The sequence below is a fragment of the Myzus persicae genome, unplaced genomic scaffold (genome assembly GCF_001856785.1).
Source record: "Myzus persicae strain clone G006 unplaced genomic scaffold, MPER_G0061.0, whole genome shotgun sequence".
Classification (NCBI taxonomy): domain Eukaryota; kingdom Metazoa; phylum Arthropoda; class Insecta; order Hemiptera; family Aphididae; genus Myzus; species Myzus persicae.
The window spans coordinates 63,686-80,601 of record NW_019103903.1 but is presented as its reverse complement, the minus strand read 5'-3'; the positions used below and the strand labels follow the sequence as shown (position 1 = coordinate 80,601).

The following is a 16,916-nucleotide window of genomic DNA, read 5'->3' as shown; positions in this document are numbered from 1 at the left end:
ACTAGTGAGACACGTCGCAGTGACTCCGACGATAATAATATTATAAAAAACTCAATTCAACTGAAAACATACAAATCATTCAGGAACAAATTAAAAGAATTAATAATTACACGTGAAGTGATTGCTGTGTTTAAATTACTCGTGTTAAAATATATAAACTGCATTATTTTTCTTTTTTTAGAAAACTGCTATTTGTTGGCGTTTACGACGGATCAACAATCCGCTGTTTCAACAGAAATGGTAATGACTAATGAGTAAAGTACTGAGATTATTTTTAATATTTTATATAATTCCCTCGAACCGTACTATATGTCTAGTTAAATCATTGATCTTGCACTCTTTTGAAGTAGGTTTTCCACTGTTCCACTGTATCACGATTTGAATTATAACTACCAAATATTCGAAAAACGATCCTGAACGTATACCTATGTGGTTAATACCACGATTACTTAAGTTATAAAAACGTTTCTCTGTTGGTTCTTCGTATCCATAAAAAAAATATATGTACAGCTAATATGATTTGTAGTAAGACCATAATATTACATTGTATATCAATGCTATTGTCATATTTTAACAATATTTATTGGTCTTGTCTTATATAACTGCCTCCAGTGATATGATGTGCCTACATAATATCAACACAAACTCATTAAGAAATTGCTGAAAATACAAACAAACAATTATTGATTCACAGTGATATATTTATAATAACAATACTCATACTGCTATTGCATACATTATTAATACTTAAAGCGTATACAACAATTAAATCTAATATTCGGTTATCTAAATGTATAATATTTCTTTCGTCAATTAACATTCATATATTTACGACAAAACAAAAAGTAGGAAAATATAATTAATAGGAATAAATAAATTGTTTTTTTCAAAGAAAATCCTAATCTGTTTATGATTTTAAAGTTTAGTGAATTGATATGAATAAAATATTTTTTAGAAATTAAAGATATGAATATACTAAATCCCATTTCTACCAATGTGGTTATACTCAACTCTAAGTAATAAATTATTGAGAACAAGTCGGTCTCCCAGTGTTGGCGTAGAATGTGTATTCATAGGTGTATGTGTTCATATATAGATCTCGTATAATATTACACTGGTCAGAGTAGAATAATTCGCGTCCCCTCGTCGTTGTTTTAGTAAAATAAAAACATAGCATAAAATTCGTAGCAAATAAATAATTAAATTAAAAATATGTTTATTATACAACAAAAAATTACCTGATTTACAGAATTCTGCAAAAATTAAAGTCAACAACGTCGATATTAATTATTTTAAAGTCGGAAATGGACCACAGAAACTGTTGATATTTCCAGGAGCACTAGGTACGTCTACCTATTTAACAATATAACAATTTATCTGTAGCTTTCTCAGGTTTCGGCTTTGAGAGTTCGACTGTCGACCAATTCGGCTACAGTGATATTATTATAATGCAAATACATGTTTCACCATATAGGTCAAGTCAGTGATTTTACACCGCTTACGGAAAATCTCGACCAAGCAAAATACACTATATATGTATGGGATCCCCCGGGTTACGGTTCGAGTCGACCGCCGAACAGAGATTTTTCACCGGGATTTCTGTACCGGGACGCCGACTGCGCAATCGCACTCATGGAGGTAATGAAACTAAACATACTTTGTACCCGGGTAGATACGCCAACGTACGATGCGGTAACGGTCATCAATTTTTTTCTCCCCCGTTTCGGACGTCGTCACAGGCGTTGGGCGTCGACAGGTACTCGATGTTGGGCTGGTGCAACGGCGGGTGCACCGCGCTGATCGCAGCTTCCAGAGCCGCCGACCGAGTGGACAAGCTGGTGGTGTGGAGCTGCAACGCGTACGTCACCGGCAAAGATCTCGAGTCTTACGAGACGACTCGCGACGTGCACAGCTGGCCAGATCAGTGGAGACTGCCGCAGTTCGAATTGTACGGCGAGAGGTACGTGTCGGACACGTGGTCCGGGTGGATAGACGCGTCCCGGACGATTCTCGACGAGGGTGGTGGCGACGTGTGTAAGGGCGCTCTGGCACAGATCGACGCGCCCACGCTCATCCTTCACGGGGCACAGGACGTCTTAGTGGCGGTCGAACACGCCTTGTATCTGCATGAGAACATCAAGAGCTCGACGTGAGTGCAATAAATATTCTCAAGAGTAGGCGACATTGTATCCGAGGGGGAGGGTAATAGGGTATGCCGCAGCAGTAAAAAATATAAACGCACGACCCATACTATAAAGTTTCGATTTTTGTTTAAAATATACTGTTTAACCAACCTTTGAAGTATCAGTGTTTATAAAGAATTAAATTTTGAATTTCGATGTTCATTTGGAAAAAGCTTTAAAAAAGGCGTCTCGTCCTAACTTGTTGTCATCATCTCACAAATGCATATACCATAGGAAAATGTACGATCTGCAGTTCTGCAAGTATAGTTAGTTTCGTTAGTTTTAATATTAATATATTAATAAGTTAATAACAGTGTCTGTAGTTCGTGGGATGCAATTTTTCTGCATTTTTATTTTTAACGAATTATAAATGTGTATACGATATTAATATATTACCTATTATTTTAAAGTGTGATATGATCATCATGAATTCATGAATTACCGTAAATAACCTTTCTACGATACCCAAAAGTGAATTGCACATGTAAGGCAGAGAAAGCAATTCTAGGTGAGACGCCCTTAATGCTCGTAAATTTCGACTAGTTTCCACCTATAGTTTGTGATTAGTGTTGGTTTTGAGCTTAAGTGGACTCGAAATTTGTTTTTGTAAATATTTTAAAATATATTCATACGAATTCATACCTTTAATCTATATACATAACTAAATCCTCAGGTATAAGTTATAACTTATCACGACAATAGTGTATAACGTATATTAACAAAGAATCACAACAATTATTAATCATGAAATTTTTTTTGTATTGTAGACTTGAAATATTTCCAAATGGCAAGCATATCATACATTTTATGTTCCCAGAAAAATTCATTTCGATGGTGGATAACTTTCTTACTTCTATACAGTAATAAATTAGTTGCTCCTTATTATTTTATACTTGTATCATTAATTTATATTAAATATTTATTAATACATATTATTTTACACTACAACCTAAGTAACCTAACACTTATTGAAAAATAACATTTAATTTCAATTTGGAATAATATAAAGGTTATATTTTTAACTTGGAGTTCACGAAATAAATAAAACATGAAGGATAACTACGATAACTATATAAAAAAATATATACTATGCAGTATACAATATACAGCAGGTCAATATATTATATATATGTATATTAAACAACAAATTCAGCCACAAATCTGGATATGGCACTGTGTTGTAGTACTTTCGTCTACTTCGGTACATTTAACTATTTAATAAAAATCACAAATGTATCGTTATACTTGGATATATGTATGAAATGAAAGTAACATAATTTTTGTAAAGTAAAGTAAACTTGATAATAGTATTCATTTTGATATATTTAAAATACTAACACTTTGAAAATTTGAAGACATATTAGCTTACAACTCTGCCTAAGAACTATATTATGTAGTAGCATTGATTATAAATAGTATAAATAGAATTTATAATCATTGGTACTAGGGTACAATTAGGTAAGACTAATTTATTCTGACTTAAGCTCTTTAGTTTATACAGTTCCTGTGTTTATATCCATTATTGCTGTGGCGTGATCATGGTGTTATTGGCTAAACAAAATGATGCAAGTTATCATGCATAGAGATCAAGGATAAAAGTTATTGTATTTATGCTAATCTAATATTGTTTCCACAAATATGAATATGCAATAACAAGATAAGTTACCTTCTGTTAAGCGGTTAAGCCTAAGTGGAAGCTTTTTCTGAAATACAATATTCTACAAGAAATATGGGTCATTACAACTAGTAATATTTTATTATAGATATTTTTAATATTATTACCTACGATATATTCGAATTTAATTAGTATCACTTACGTGTTATTTCATATCCTAAACCTCGAGCATTGTAATATAATTATAAAAATGGCAATTACTAGTTTCGAACATATAGCTTTCTCTAAAAATAATTACTAAACAAAAAATAAACTATTAAATCATGACTACAATATAAAGATGAACAGTAAAATATACAAATCAAAATACGAAAAAATTAATGTTTTACATTTTAAGGTACAATGTACAAAAATGCATTTTTATTTTATATAAAATAAATATATTTGTACTTAAATTTGACAATATTTTATACTTAATAAATGTTTGCTCTTAATGGGTTAGGTTATTATTAATTTGTATGTGTTTTGATTCGATGACCGTAAATCTCGATGCGTCAAATGTGAACAAATAATAATGTATCAGAAGAAATAGTACCATAACTCTGTCAATTGTGCAAAGGACCATGTACGGCCGATTTTAAATCTTACCAATATTCAAATTAATTATCTTTGTTGGCGCACTGAAAATTATCATTTCAACTTCTACAAAAATACACCCCTAATTCCGAAAAAAGATTTTCTAAGCTTCTCTCACCAATACTCCTCATCAGACCAATCAATCCTATGTTTATCTTAGTTCTAAACTTTAATGAAATAGTTCACCTCAAAATCCGAACATTCAATGAAAATTACCAAAATTCTATTCCGCCCTAACATCTATGTAATAAATCTAAATAATACCATTTAAAAAATAAGTTTTTTAATTATTATGAAAGTTTTTGAAAAATCAATTTTTGTTTTGTTATTACTAAAATATTGCTATTGCTATAAATTGTTATGTTAGTTAAACGGAAGGTTGAAACATGATAGAAATAACCAGGTATGATCATTTATCATGCTAATTCGATGCTCATCATGTACTAACGTCACGTGCGCAACAAGTACAATTAATTTCATAGTAAAAATGCTGCAAAGTAGACGTTACTCTACAGTTTAGTATTTACACATAGTATTAATAATAGTAATTAATTATGTGTAGGTAGTGAATAGTGAGCAATACTTGCCATATTAAATCGGTATTCGATGTGATCATTATCTGGTTATTTATCTTACCATTGGTTAAAGTAGTTTTTGCCGAGGACAAATTGCATAGGGATATTTTATTGTTATTATTATTATAAGGTTTTACTTAAAACGCTATTAGCTGTTATTAACTATTTTAAATCAGTTGTATACCTAACATCGTACCGTAAAATATCGAGCTTAAATTTAATCTACATAGTATTATCTCGAAAATTGCATTGTGTATAGTTAATAATAACATATTATACCAACAACGTAATTGCAAAAAAAAAATGATCAACGATTGTACGAATGATATTTATTGGATTTCAACACACTAACTAAAATCGTAATTTTTCTTCAAAATATCCAATTTGGTCAAAATGGCAACCCAATGTAAAAAAAAAAAAATATATATATATAAATACAAATTATGCATATAATATGGGTTTTATTTTTATTGATATTTTTAAATTGCTGTAAAAACTTAGCAAAAATTATACCTTAAAGAAATCAAAAATCTGAAACGTCTAATAGGAGTAAAAATATTAAGACACAATTTTTTAGTGAAAATGCAACTCTAATCAGTAGGCTTAATCGGGTGTGCACTCTAAGGTCGAAATTTCTACTTGAAAACCGTTTGGTATTATGTAATATGTTATTAATTATGTTACACTTTGTAACCACAAAACAATTTTTCGTAACAATTCAGGACTCAAGTAAAACGGCTTTCCAAATTACAGGTGCCAGGATAAGATGGAATTACATTATAGCTACAAAAAAAGAAGGAAAATCTTGTAATGTTGTTGTATATAAAATAAATTGTAAAAATGTATAGTTAACATTTCAAATTTATTCACCACTATATTATTCGTCACTGTATCAGTGTATGGCAGTGGATCGCCAAAATGAAGGTGTTACAACATTAATTCATTATGATAAGTACAGAAATTCCTCTCGCCCCCACCAAAAGAAAATCGCTGTAGCCTCCCAAAAATGCAGAGCTGTAATATAGTATTTACAGGTTAAAAATTGCAATCTCCTAACTTTGAAACTCTAATTGCGCTTAACTGTTGATTTTTAATTAATTTTAAATTTCAGTTATGTTATATTTTACTTACATAATTAAGAGTTACATGTTATATTACCAATATTAAATTAACTTAAACTATGACAAAATAAAAAGATAGTTACGACTGCGAAGTGCGAATGCACCTACACGTCACCACAACCGTCTTTCATAGCCATTTATTTATGTAGAATTATGGCTTAGACGCTTATTCTATAATTATTAGAATACTGACATTCTGTATACAAGATATCTTAATTTGTGGCAATACTACTATTAATTGCTTTATTGGCTCTAGTGCTATACAATTTTACTATATACAATGTTAATATGCTATTAATAGTATTACTTTTTTTTGTATTGTATCTACCTAACTGTAGTATGGTACCACCTAACCACCCACTTCCCACCACTTAAAAAAAGTGTGACCGCTGTCAAACCTTTAGACCGTGTTCGACGCCACCGAGTCTGTATACTTAGAATAGGATATTTCACTATTTATTTATTTATATTGATAATGGTAATTTTAATATTTATTACCAAGTGGCGAATAGCACAACTGACTAGTATTTGCCCAAAATATCAAGTATATTATCCAACAAATTATTATAATTTTATATTTAATATTCTCCATTAATTATTTAAATTTTGGTTTCATAACTTATATTTTTCAAGTTCACAAATTTATGTCGTTACTCGTTATTTAAACAGTAAAACGTGTTAGGTATGATTTTTTAAATTGTATTAAGAAGTAATTCTAAATTATTAAATATTAATGTATAATTCGTTATCTAACACAGGCTATAAGTTTTTAAAGATAACTATAATAATGTAAATAAATGTATAAATGTAGTATATTCAACAAAAAACAGTAGTATAATTACAATTTTTATTCGCTTTTAGATTCATAAGTAAGTCAGTTGTTGGTTTAAAACACTCATATTGTATTTTATATATACTTGAAGTTTAATGTGGGACGTATTAAATTTAAAAAAATAATAATTTATATCAACGACAAAACCATAATTGATTTGTATACTTAGATATTTTAATTAATTAAATCAAGGTATTCGAGGGACCAGTGGGGTCACGACATTTTTTTTGTCGATACAAATTGTTAACTCTTAAGTAATAAATATCATAATATCAAACTGTTTTCAAGTATAAATTGTAATTATTTAAGGTTTGGGGTGCTGGGGTAACATTACTTTTGATCCCGGATTTTGGAACGCCGTTTTCCGTGACTCCGGTGTGGTAACAACATTTTTTTGTACTTACATATTGTTACATGATAAATAACACAACTCCAAACGGTCTTCAAATAGACATTTTGATCTTGGGGTGCCAGGGTAACACACCTGGTATACCTTCAAAGTAGAACATTGAAGCATTTTTAGTTATTACTGCTCCAAAAAAATGGAGGAAAAATTAATAAAACGCACACACAAACATCATTGTATAATCAGTATAATCATAGCACAGCTCAGTGACCAAAATAGTGACACATTTTTCAAACAATTACAAATTCAGTAGTTACCTTAAATTACATATTTTGAAGAAAAAAAATATTTAGATGAGAATGCGGGTGTTTAATGCCTTTGTTTTGAAAAATTGTAAACTAGCCAATAATCATATTTCTTAATCATTAGAATCAAGTCTATTATGGAAGATATTAGATAGCTTATTTCCCAATAATCTATGTTATCTTGGTCATTTTTATTACTTTGAAAAATTGATATATCATTATTCATTATATTATAAGATCAATTCTTATACAAGTTGCATAATATCATGTTATGTGACGATCCAAAAGTACTGATCAAAAAAACTATGTGAGTATACATAATGTATCATAGTCATATCACTCATATCATTATTGGAGTAGTAAACTATGCACCTAATATATGCAACTAACATTTTCTTGACTCACTGCCAAAAGAATGAACTTATACTACCTTGATTGTCTTTATCGTGACCACTATTTAATTCGGAAACTAGAATTTAAATTTTTAGTATAAGATACCGAAAACTGGTCTTATATGATCATGGTGGAACTGGTCGTGACTTGTGGCGTCGACGGGAGAGCTAGGAACCCAAGGTGTCTCAGCACTCGGCACTCAGCATTTAGCCTCGCAACCTAGTGTGAAAATTTAAGTGAACTCAATGACATTATTATAGATACCTATCTTATAGTTTTCCTAAAAACACAAAAAAAAAATTTCGGAACAATATTATAGTTAAAAATATTTACTTTTAAATAAAACAGTTGCGTCGCTGTTCGTGATGGACCAACGATCCATAGTTTCGACAAAGCTGGTAAGTATTATACATCTAATTATATATAATTAAATGATTAAATATATTTCGTCAATTTGTCATAAATCATTTAACAGTTGAACGTATAAATTAGGTATGATATTTGAACATGCATACTATTACGCCACGTGAATTCTATGCAGCATGACGTATATTGGACATAGGGCCACAGTTTCAACTACAGTTGGAAATTATACACCTATTTCCATATTAAATATACTTCGCTTAATCCTTGAATAGTTGAACTTCTAAACTAATAATATTGAATCTAAACATAAGGTATCAAGGTGTATTACCCATTACCCCCCCCCCTCCCCTCCATAGACCTGGCCTAACCTAACCTAACCTAACCTTAGGTATATGATTACCCCGCAAGTACTATTTGCATTATTGTAGTGAAAAATATTTCACAGAAAAAAAACCAACAAAAAATCCATGAAAAAAGAACCAGTAACTGAAAAAAATATAAAAATGAATTATATTATTAAGTGATGTCAACTTTATTGATTTTATAATAATAGCAATAGTATTCTGTAGTAACGAATGAATATGTATTGATTTTACAATGTGTGGTAAATTTTTTAAACTTCATTTAACTTATTTTCAGATGCTATAACTTTTCTGGTGGAAAAATAAATATTTGATCAATGATTTTCAAAAGAAATTCGAGGGTGCTTAACACACACCGTTTATTTTGTAATTGTGATTACAATTTTTGTAATTGCTTATACCTATAATATAATATAAATTTTATAATTATTGTGCCATTAATTATTTTTGTATTTACGAATTATACCAGTTTGTACTCCTCAGAAATAATGCCTGTATTATAGTAATATAAGCAACAACGAATTGCAGTCTTGGCAACAGTTTAATAAATCTATGAATATTAATCAATATTTTTTATTTACGAAATAAAATAATCCAGCCACTTTATCGACAAGTTTTAATTAAAAATTGGTACAAACATTGAAATCATTATTATGCATAATATACCTACGATACCAACTACATATAATTACCAGTAGGTACCAATTAAAAATTAAAATGTATATTATCAAATAGGTATTTAAATTATTCGGTGCAAACCATTTGCGCCCATCACACCTTTTTTATAACCCACTTGCGCCCGAAATATTTTTCATGAAAATGTGTTAAACCCGTTCAACGTTGCCAAACTGTATTCTGGAATACCAAGCAATACTACTTATTACCATATATGAGACATACCTTATATGACATGTGAAAAAATCAACATTATTAATTTTTATTTAATTTTTTTTTAACATTTTTGAAATATAAATATGAACTTATTATTATATTACCTTAAGGTTTAACTTATGATAAAATATTTTTTATTATTATATATGACGTGTGAGAAAAATCAACAGTATTAATTTTTATAATAATTGCATGTACTCAACCTTATATTATATTTTCCGAAATTTTTTTTTTTTTTTAATTTGAAATATTTATTTTATTTATATAATTTTATGTGAGATGAATTATTACTACGGTAAATAATAATAAAATAAATAATAACTGCACAATTAGTAGATTATAATATAATCTACTAGGTAATCTAAATAATTTAAGTTATTTTTCAAGATAAATATAGTCTATAATAATATGAACCACAACGGCAACGTTGCATACGAAATGGGCGCATATGGGCTATAAATCGGCAGGTAGTACCTTATCTTTCGGGCGCATCTGTCCATATCCCTCGGGGCGCAAATGTACTACTCTGGGGCGCAAATAGGCTGTAGCCAAATTATTATTGTGATTTAAGTAGTATTACGTAACATTGGCCAAGCAATTAAATGTCATCTTTTACCAAAATATCTTTTGAGATATTTATTTTACAAACTACGACAAATGTTAAGCTTTTCAACAAATTCTTGTTCTCTACAGAATTCAATGAAAATAAAAGTCAATGGATTCGAGATAAACTACCATATGATTGGAAACGGACCACATAAATTGTTGATATTCCCTGGAACGCTCGGTACGTCTATAATAATATAATTTACCATCTTCGTCCAGTTAATGGTTTTATTATTAGATTTATAGTGTAGTATATACGCTTTTCTAGGTCAAATCGGTGATTTTGCACCGCTAACAGAGAATCTCGACCAAGCAAAATACACGATATATGTATGGGATCCCCCGGGTTACGGTTCGAGTCGACCGCCGAACAGAGATTTTTCACCGGGATTTCTGTACCGGGACGCCGACTGCGCAATCGCACTCATGGAGGTAATAAAACTAAACATACATTATACCCAGGTAGATACACCAACGTACGATGCGGTAACGATTATCAATTTTTTTCTTCTCCGTTTCGGACGTCGTTACAGGCGTTGGGCGTCGACAGGTACTCGATGTTGGGCTGGTGCTACGGAGGGTGCACCGCGCTGATCGCAGCTTCCAAAGCCGCTGACCGAGTGGAAAAGCTGGTTGTGTGGAGCTGCAACGCGTACGTCACCCACAAAGATCTCGAATATTACGAGACGACGCGAGACATCAACAACTGGTCACCTCAGATGAGACTGTCTCAGGTCGCAATGTACGGCGAGAGGTACGCGGCAGACACCTGGGCCGGGTGGATAGACGCGATCTGGAAAATTCTCGACGAGCACGACGGTGACCTGTGTCGCGGAGCATTGGCCAAGATAAACGCACCCACGCTCATTATGCACGGGGCACTGGACGTTTTAGTGTCTGTCGAACACGCCGTGTATCTGCATGAAAACATCAAGAACTCCACGTGAGTACAATATATTCCTAAGAGTTGGAGACATCGTATCTGAGTGATTGGGGGGGGGTTAAAAGGATGTCAGCAGCAGAAAATATAAACCTATTATAATTTATATAACATATAACTAGCTTATCCCGTGCACTTCGTTAACCGTTAAAAATGCCAACTCTATATGAGACTCGCTTATGATAATGCGAACCGTATATTATCAGGTAGGCAATTCTCCTGTTGTGGGTGGCAGACCCCGCTAAGTGAGTACTCTGTATGAATATGTTGGATGTTGATTGCGGACACGTCGATGAGTGGCTATATGCGCAACGCAAAGCCACTAAGTGCAGTGAAAATTCGATTTGATGCTTCCTTGTACCTGATCTGCCTGATAAACCAATGACAATCAAAAAACAAAAAAAATACTAATTTCAAGTTAATATATTTATGTTTCTCCTATAACCAATACCAACCTTTTATAAACAAAAATGTCCTTCTTAAATCTCAAAATTCTTGTTTGAGAAACACTACCGAGCTATTATGTACACACCTCACAGACCACAGGGTGCTGGAAATATACTGCTCGCATAATCACAATCGTGTTTCACCGGAAATGCGGCATGGATGTAATATAATATAATTTAACGTGTCCTGATTGACTCAATAGATCCTAAATAATGTTAGGTTAAGTTTTGAAATTTTAAAGATGATCCATGAAATTTTAAAGTTTTTAACACCATTATACCGCATATTAAATAACGAATTAAACAAAGTTTAAATCATATTATAGAGCTGGCATTTTTAACTGACAACAAATCCTTGGCAAGACCGCAATGCTAGAAAGGACCGCTAGTATAGATATAATTTTTAACTAACTTTTGATGAATCAGTTTTTGTCGAGATTTAAATTTTAAATTTCATTATTTTAAATGTTGAAAATGTTTCATCGGAACTTGTTGTCATCATCTCACAAATGCCTATAGCCCTATACCAAATTACATTTAAGATCAGCAGTCCTGCAGGTAATTTAGCTTAATTAATTTTAATATTGAAGTGAAGTGAATCATCAGGTTTAAAGTTAACAACAGTGTCTGTAGTTTTTTGGATGTACATTTTCTGTATTTTAATCTACAAACGAATTATTAGTGTGGAAACGTGTACATATGCAATATATATATATCACCTATTATTTTAAAGTTCTATAGTGACTCAATTCAAAATTCAAACATGAAATGATCATGAACTGTAGTCTAAAATCATTTTAAGGTACCTAAAAGTCCATCACACATGTAAGACGAAGACAGCAAATTTGGGTGAAACGTCTTCTTAACACTCATCAATTTCGACTCGTTTCCACCTATAGTCTATGATCAGTGATAGTCATGAGTTGGTTTTAAGCTTAAAGGGACTCGAAATTTGTTTTTTTAAATGTTTTAAAATGTATTCATACGAGTTCATACTTTTAATCTATACATAACTAAATCTTCAGGTATAAGTTATAACTTATATAATGACAATAGTGTATAATGTACATTAACAAAAAATCACAACAATTATTAATCATGAAATTTTTTTTTGTATTGTAGACTTGAAATATTTCCAAATGGCAAGCATATCATACATTTTATGTTCCCAGAAAAATTCATTTCGATGGTGGATAACTTTCTTACTTCTGTTCAGTAATAGGTAAAAAGATTACTACTTATTTTGTATTAATTAAATCATTTATTTATGTAAGATATATTATATTTATACGTTATCTTTCCTTCATAACATTTTATTTTTATTTGGAATGATATGCCATATTTTTAACTATAATAGATATGTATCTTATAAATATTAAAAAAATATTTGCAACATCTCAAGTCAGTATATTATAATTAAAGTATATTTAATATTTATGTTAAACAACACTTTAATTTGTATATCTTCCTATTAAAAACTACTGTGATTTCACTATGGTAAGACAAAGACATGTACTATTGCGCTGACATTCACGGAGCAGGTCTAAATCCATCAGTGAAGTGATTTTTTTTACAATCCAAATCCCGTGTTGTATAAAAATGATGTTCAGAGATTATACTATCATCTACATGGTATTCGTCAAGACTCAGGAGCTAAGACCGTGCTCAGAAGTCACTAACTCAGTCACTCCTTGCGAAACCAGAATTTAAGAAAAGTGCAATAGTTTTACACGTATGACCATTGACCATCCTGCACTATTCCAGTCGAAATAATGCGCAACAATTCCAACAATAGCATGATAATTTTAAATGTTTTGTTGTTTTTTTTAAAAACAAATTAAATCAGTCGTTACTTACATTAATTTAAAATTATAAATTAGATATAAGTGTGTTACGAGATCACTCAATTTAAACTTATTTGAATTGAAATATGCTACATCATTTTTCTTTTCATCAAAACTGATTATATTTGTCGGCTTTATTATTGTTATTATTTACTACATAAAATAACATTTTCATAATATTCAGACTAATTTAAGCTATTGTATTATAATACTACTATAGCCATATTCACTCAGTTAGTCCATGTCGGTAGATATTGAATATATTAAGTTAGTTACAATACAAATAATACCGTTTGACAGAAGCAACGTTTTTTCCAAAAAAATTGATATCAAAAATAAATTACTTGATGGTAGTTACCCAGGTAGTTAGTATGTTTTCTCACTGAAATGCTGAATATAAGACAAAGAAGTTATGACCACTGTCTTTATTTTATATCACGATGAAAGATATACTGTGTTGTGGGTGGTTAGTTGGAACACGTTTGTATGTGTGGCAAGGACGTGTTGTTACAAACCAGGGTGGCGACCCATCCGAGTGCAAGCAACGACGGCCTGTTGGTGCGCTCAGAGCGTTGCCGCAGATTGAGAGTACGACCGCGCCTCACTAAGCCACGTCTATTTTTATAATTTTTGAAAAAGGTGACCATGGCATCCGTGGGTCGACATTTTATCTACAACCAGTTACTAGTTACCACTAAACGAGAACTGTGTGTAACAACACTACAACTACAGGATCACGAGCGGCATAACAACATCTCGCAGTGATGTAACCCATGTCTTTACGACAAAATACGATCATCTAAATATTATATTGGTACATTACCTTACTGCCCCGCACTGTCTGCCATGCGTACGAGTAATCGAGTAATCAAAAAGCGCCCTCTATGTTGTTACGCTTTCCATACACTCGTTGCTGCTTGTCTAGTAGCACGGACCAAGATATGTATATATTTTGTACATCATCTATTTTGAAATTAATTAGCGTACTACAATATGGTTTTGCTTCTTTCCGTTGGTGCGTCGAAGGAACGTTCATAATAAAATAATCATGTATGTGTATCACCATTGATTATAAACACCATTTATCACTTAATACCATAATAATATTTTGACACTGTCGAGTATGCGACAGCGCATTTTTGTTCTCGTGTACGGAGACCACATACAACGTATCCACGAAAACCTGTATTCTACACCGTATGTAATAAGGAAATTAAGAAACATAATATTATAATATATTACTATTGCAAATACGTACATATTAAAATAATTTTAATAATCGAATTAGTTTTTACATTAAAATAAGCTACACATTTTAGAATTGGAATAGTAATGCTCAAATTGCAGATAAAAATCTCTTTATAAAAATACGTTTTTATTCGTAGTATTAAGTTTTATCTTAATTAATAATTAATTAACTTTCAGTGCAAATGCATCGTTATCGAAATACTTATATCTATCTTATTATCCACCACGACCACTATTTTAAAAATGTTTTCTTTTCTTCTAGAAATAAATTATGAGTGAAACAAGAAAATTGAGTTCTTCGATACTAGATACCTTAGTTTCGTATGTTTAAAATGTATGAAAGTAAATTAGATACATAGTTAAAATTAAAATGTTCTATGGTTTAGTAGGTATTGATAACATTTCAAAATTAAAAGTAGGCATAATCTCAAACAATAAGACCCATCACCATTCACCAGTACGCCTGATTTCTGTTTACAACTAATTTTCATATCAACTAATATTAAGACAATTCCTATGCCTAGCTATTCCTATTTATTTCATTCATATATATATATATCCCCCCTCCCAGTTTAGAACCTCAGTATGCGTCTTTGAACTAGCCAATATATATTTTATATTTCTCTATCATTAGAATTAAGTCTAGTGTCTACTATGTTCTATGTAAGATAACTTGTTTCCAAATGACCTTTGTCGCCGCATAGATAATATCACCCATCAATTTTAAAATTAAAATAATATTATTATATAAGAATTTACATTTTACAAAAAAATAACTTTACCACGAAATCGTGTTAACGTTACGTGGGAGGCGATGTTTGCCGAGTATACTGATCGAATAAACTATGTGCCTACTTGATGCAAGTAACATTTTCTTGGCTCACTGCCAAAATCAATAAATTTAAAAAAATTATACCACCCCAAAAGTAGAGCTCTCGAACCCCACTTAATTTAGGGGTCAGAATTTAAATAAGATACCGACAATGATCACATCTGATTATGGTAGAACTGGTCGGGACTCTTGGCGTAGACGGAAATGCTCGGAAAGTCGGAACCCCGGGATTCGGCATTAGATCCCTCCACCGAATGTGAGAATTTTGCTTGAAATCAGTGACATTTTTTACGGCTAACAATCACATAATTTTTCTAAAAACGTAAAAAAAAAATTTGGAACAATATAACAATTAATAATATTTATTTTTAAAAATAAAACAGATTCGTTGGCATATATACTTCGTCAATTTGTCATAAATCCTTGGTGCTTGATACACTCCCGTTATACTGTCAAACTACGTAATGAGTGTCAGGGGTGTGAACACGCGTAATTTGAGTAGTTTAATTCAACTAATTCAAAAATTGGGTGGTCGCTAGATTCCGGGTGGGTAAAAATAATTGAGCGTATACTTACCTACTAGTCTTGCTGCTAAAATTTTATTAAACGCAGTAATGTCATTAAGCTGTGTACATATATAGTTAGTGAAGGCTTTTTCTCAGTCGTTTGAAGGGATGGGTGTGTCAATCGAATTATTTAAACTGTTAGTTTTAATTTCATTCGGCATTTCAGCGCCAATGCAGATGCATGTTATACAAAATGTGTATTTGAGTGTAGGTTTTCCGGTATTAGTGGATGTGCTTATAAATTATGAAAAAAAAATGGTAACACGGTTTCTGGTAATTATAAGTTGCTGTATAATAAAACTAATTTAAATAAAACACAATATAGAAAACATCACACCAACATTTAACAGAATAGTAACACACAATGTCATAGTCTTAATAGCGCTCTTGGCTATACATTATATTGACTTACAGTATTAAATAAAACAGTAGACCGACAAGGAATAATTATGATAATTCTGTTGGGACAGAATAAAAATAAATTCAAAGGTGGTCATTAACTTGTCAAAAAGTTAAAGTTCTTATCTAAAATCTAACTTCTTTACTTAACTAATTAATCGTTTTTAACTTGTACTCTTTAACAGTTAAAATGTATTTTGATGTAACTTCACCTTTTATAGTTAATTATTATTATCACGCAAGTTAATTTTCTTTTCGTATCATGGAGTGCATATAAAACTTGATTTTGTATTTTATGACATTTTTTTTTAAAAATACTTTCGGTGATTCCAATGCATTAATTAATGAAACTTTTGTCACAGTTACTATATTTTAGTGTATCTTAATTATGTATTAATTATCATAGCTTT

The 16,916-nt window shown here is 31.1% G+C and overlaps 1 protein-coding gene and 1 pseudogene across 1 annotated transcript; both read left to right on the top strand.

Moving 5' to 3' along the window:
- Nucleotides 1-3,164, top strand: LOC111036122 (valacyclovir hydrolase-like). The gene is made up of 6 exons (XM_022318026.1): nucleotides 1-117; nucleotides 182-240; nucleotides 1,250-1,343; nucleotides 1,475-1,638; nucleotides 1,740-2,149; nucleotides 2,951-3,164. The coding sequence occupies exons 2-6, from the start codon at nucleotides 238-240 to the stop codon at nucleotides 3,045-3,047; spliced, it is 768 nt and encodes a 255-aa protein (XP_022173718.1). The 5' UTR covers nucleotides 1-117; nucleotides 182-237; the 3' UTR covers nucleotides 3,048-3,164.
- Nucleotides 3,165-8,137: 4,973 nt separating this feature from the next.
- LOC111036121 lies at nucleotides 8,138-12,926 on the top strand (annotated as a pseudogene).
- The last annotated feature ends 3,990 nt before the right edge of the window (nucleotides 12,927-16,916 follow it).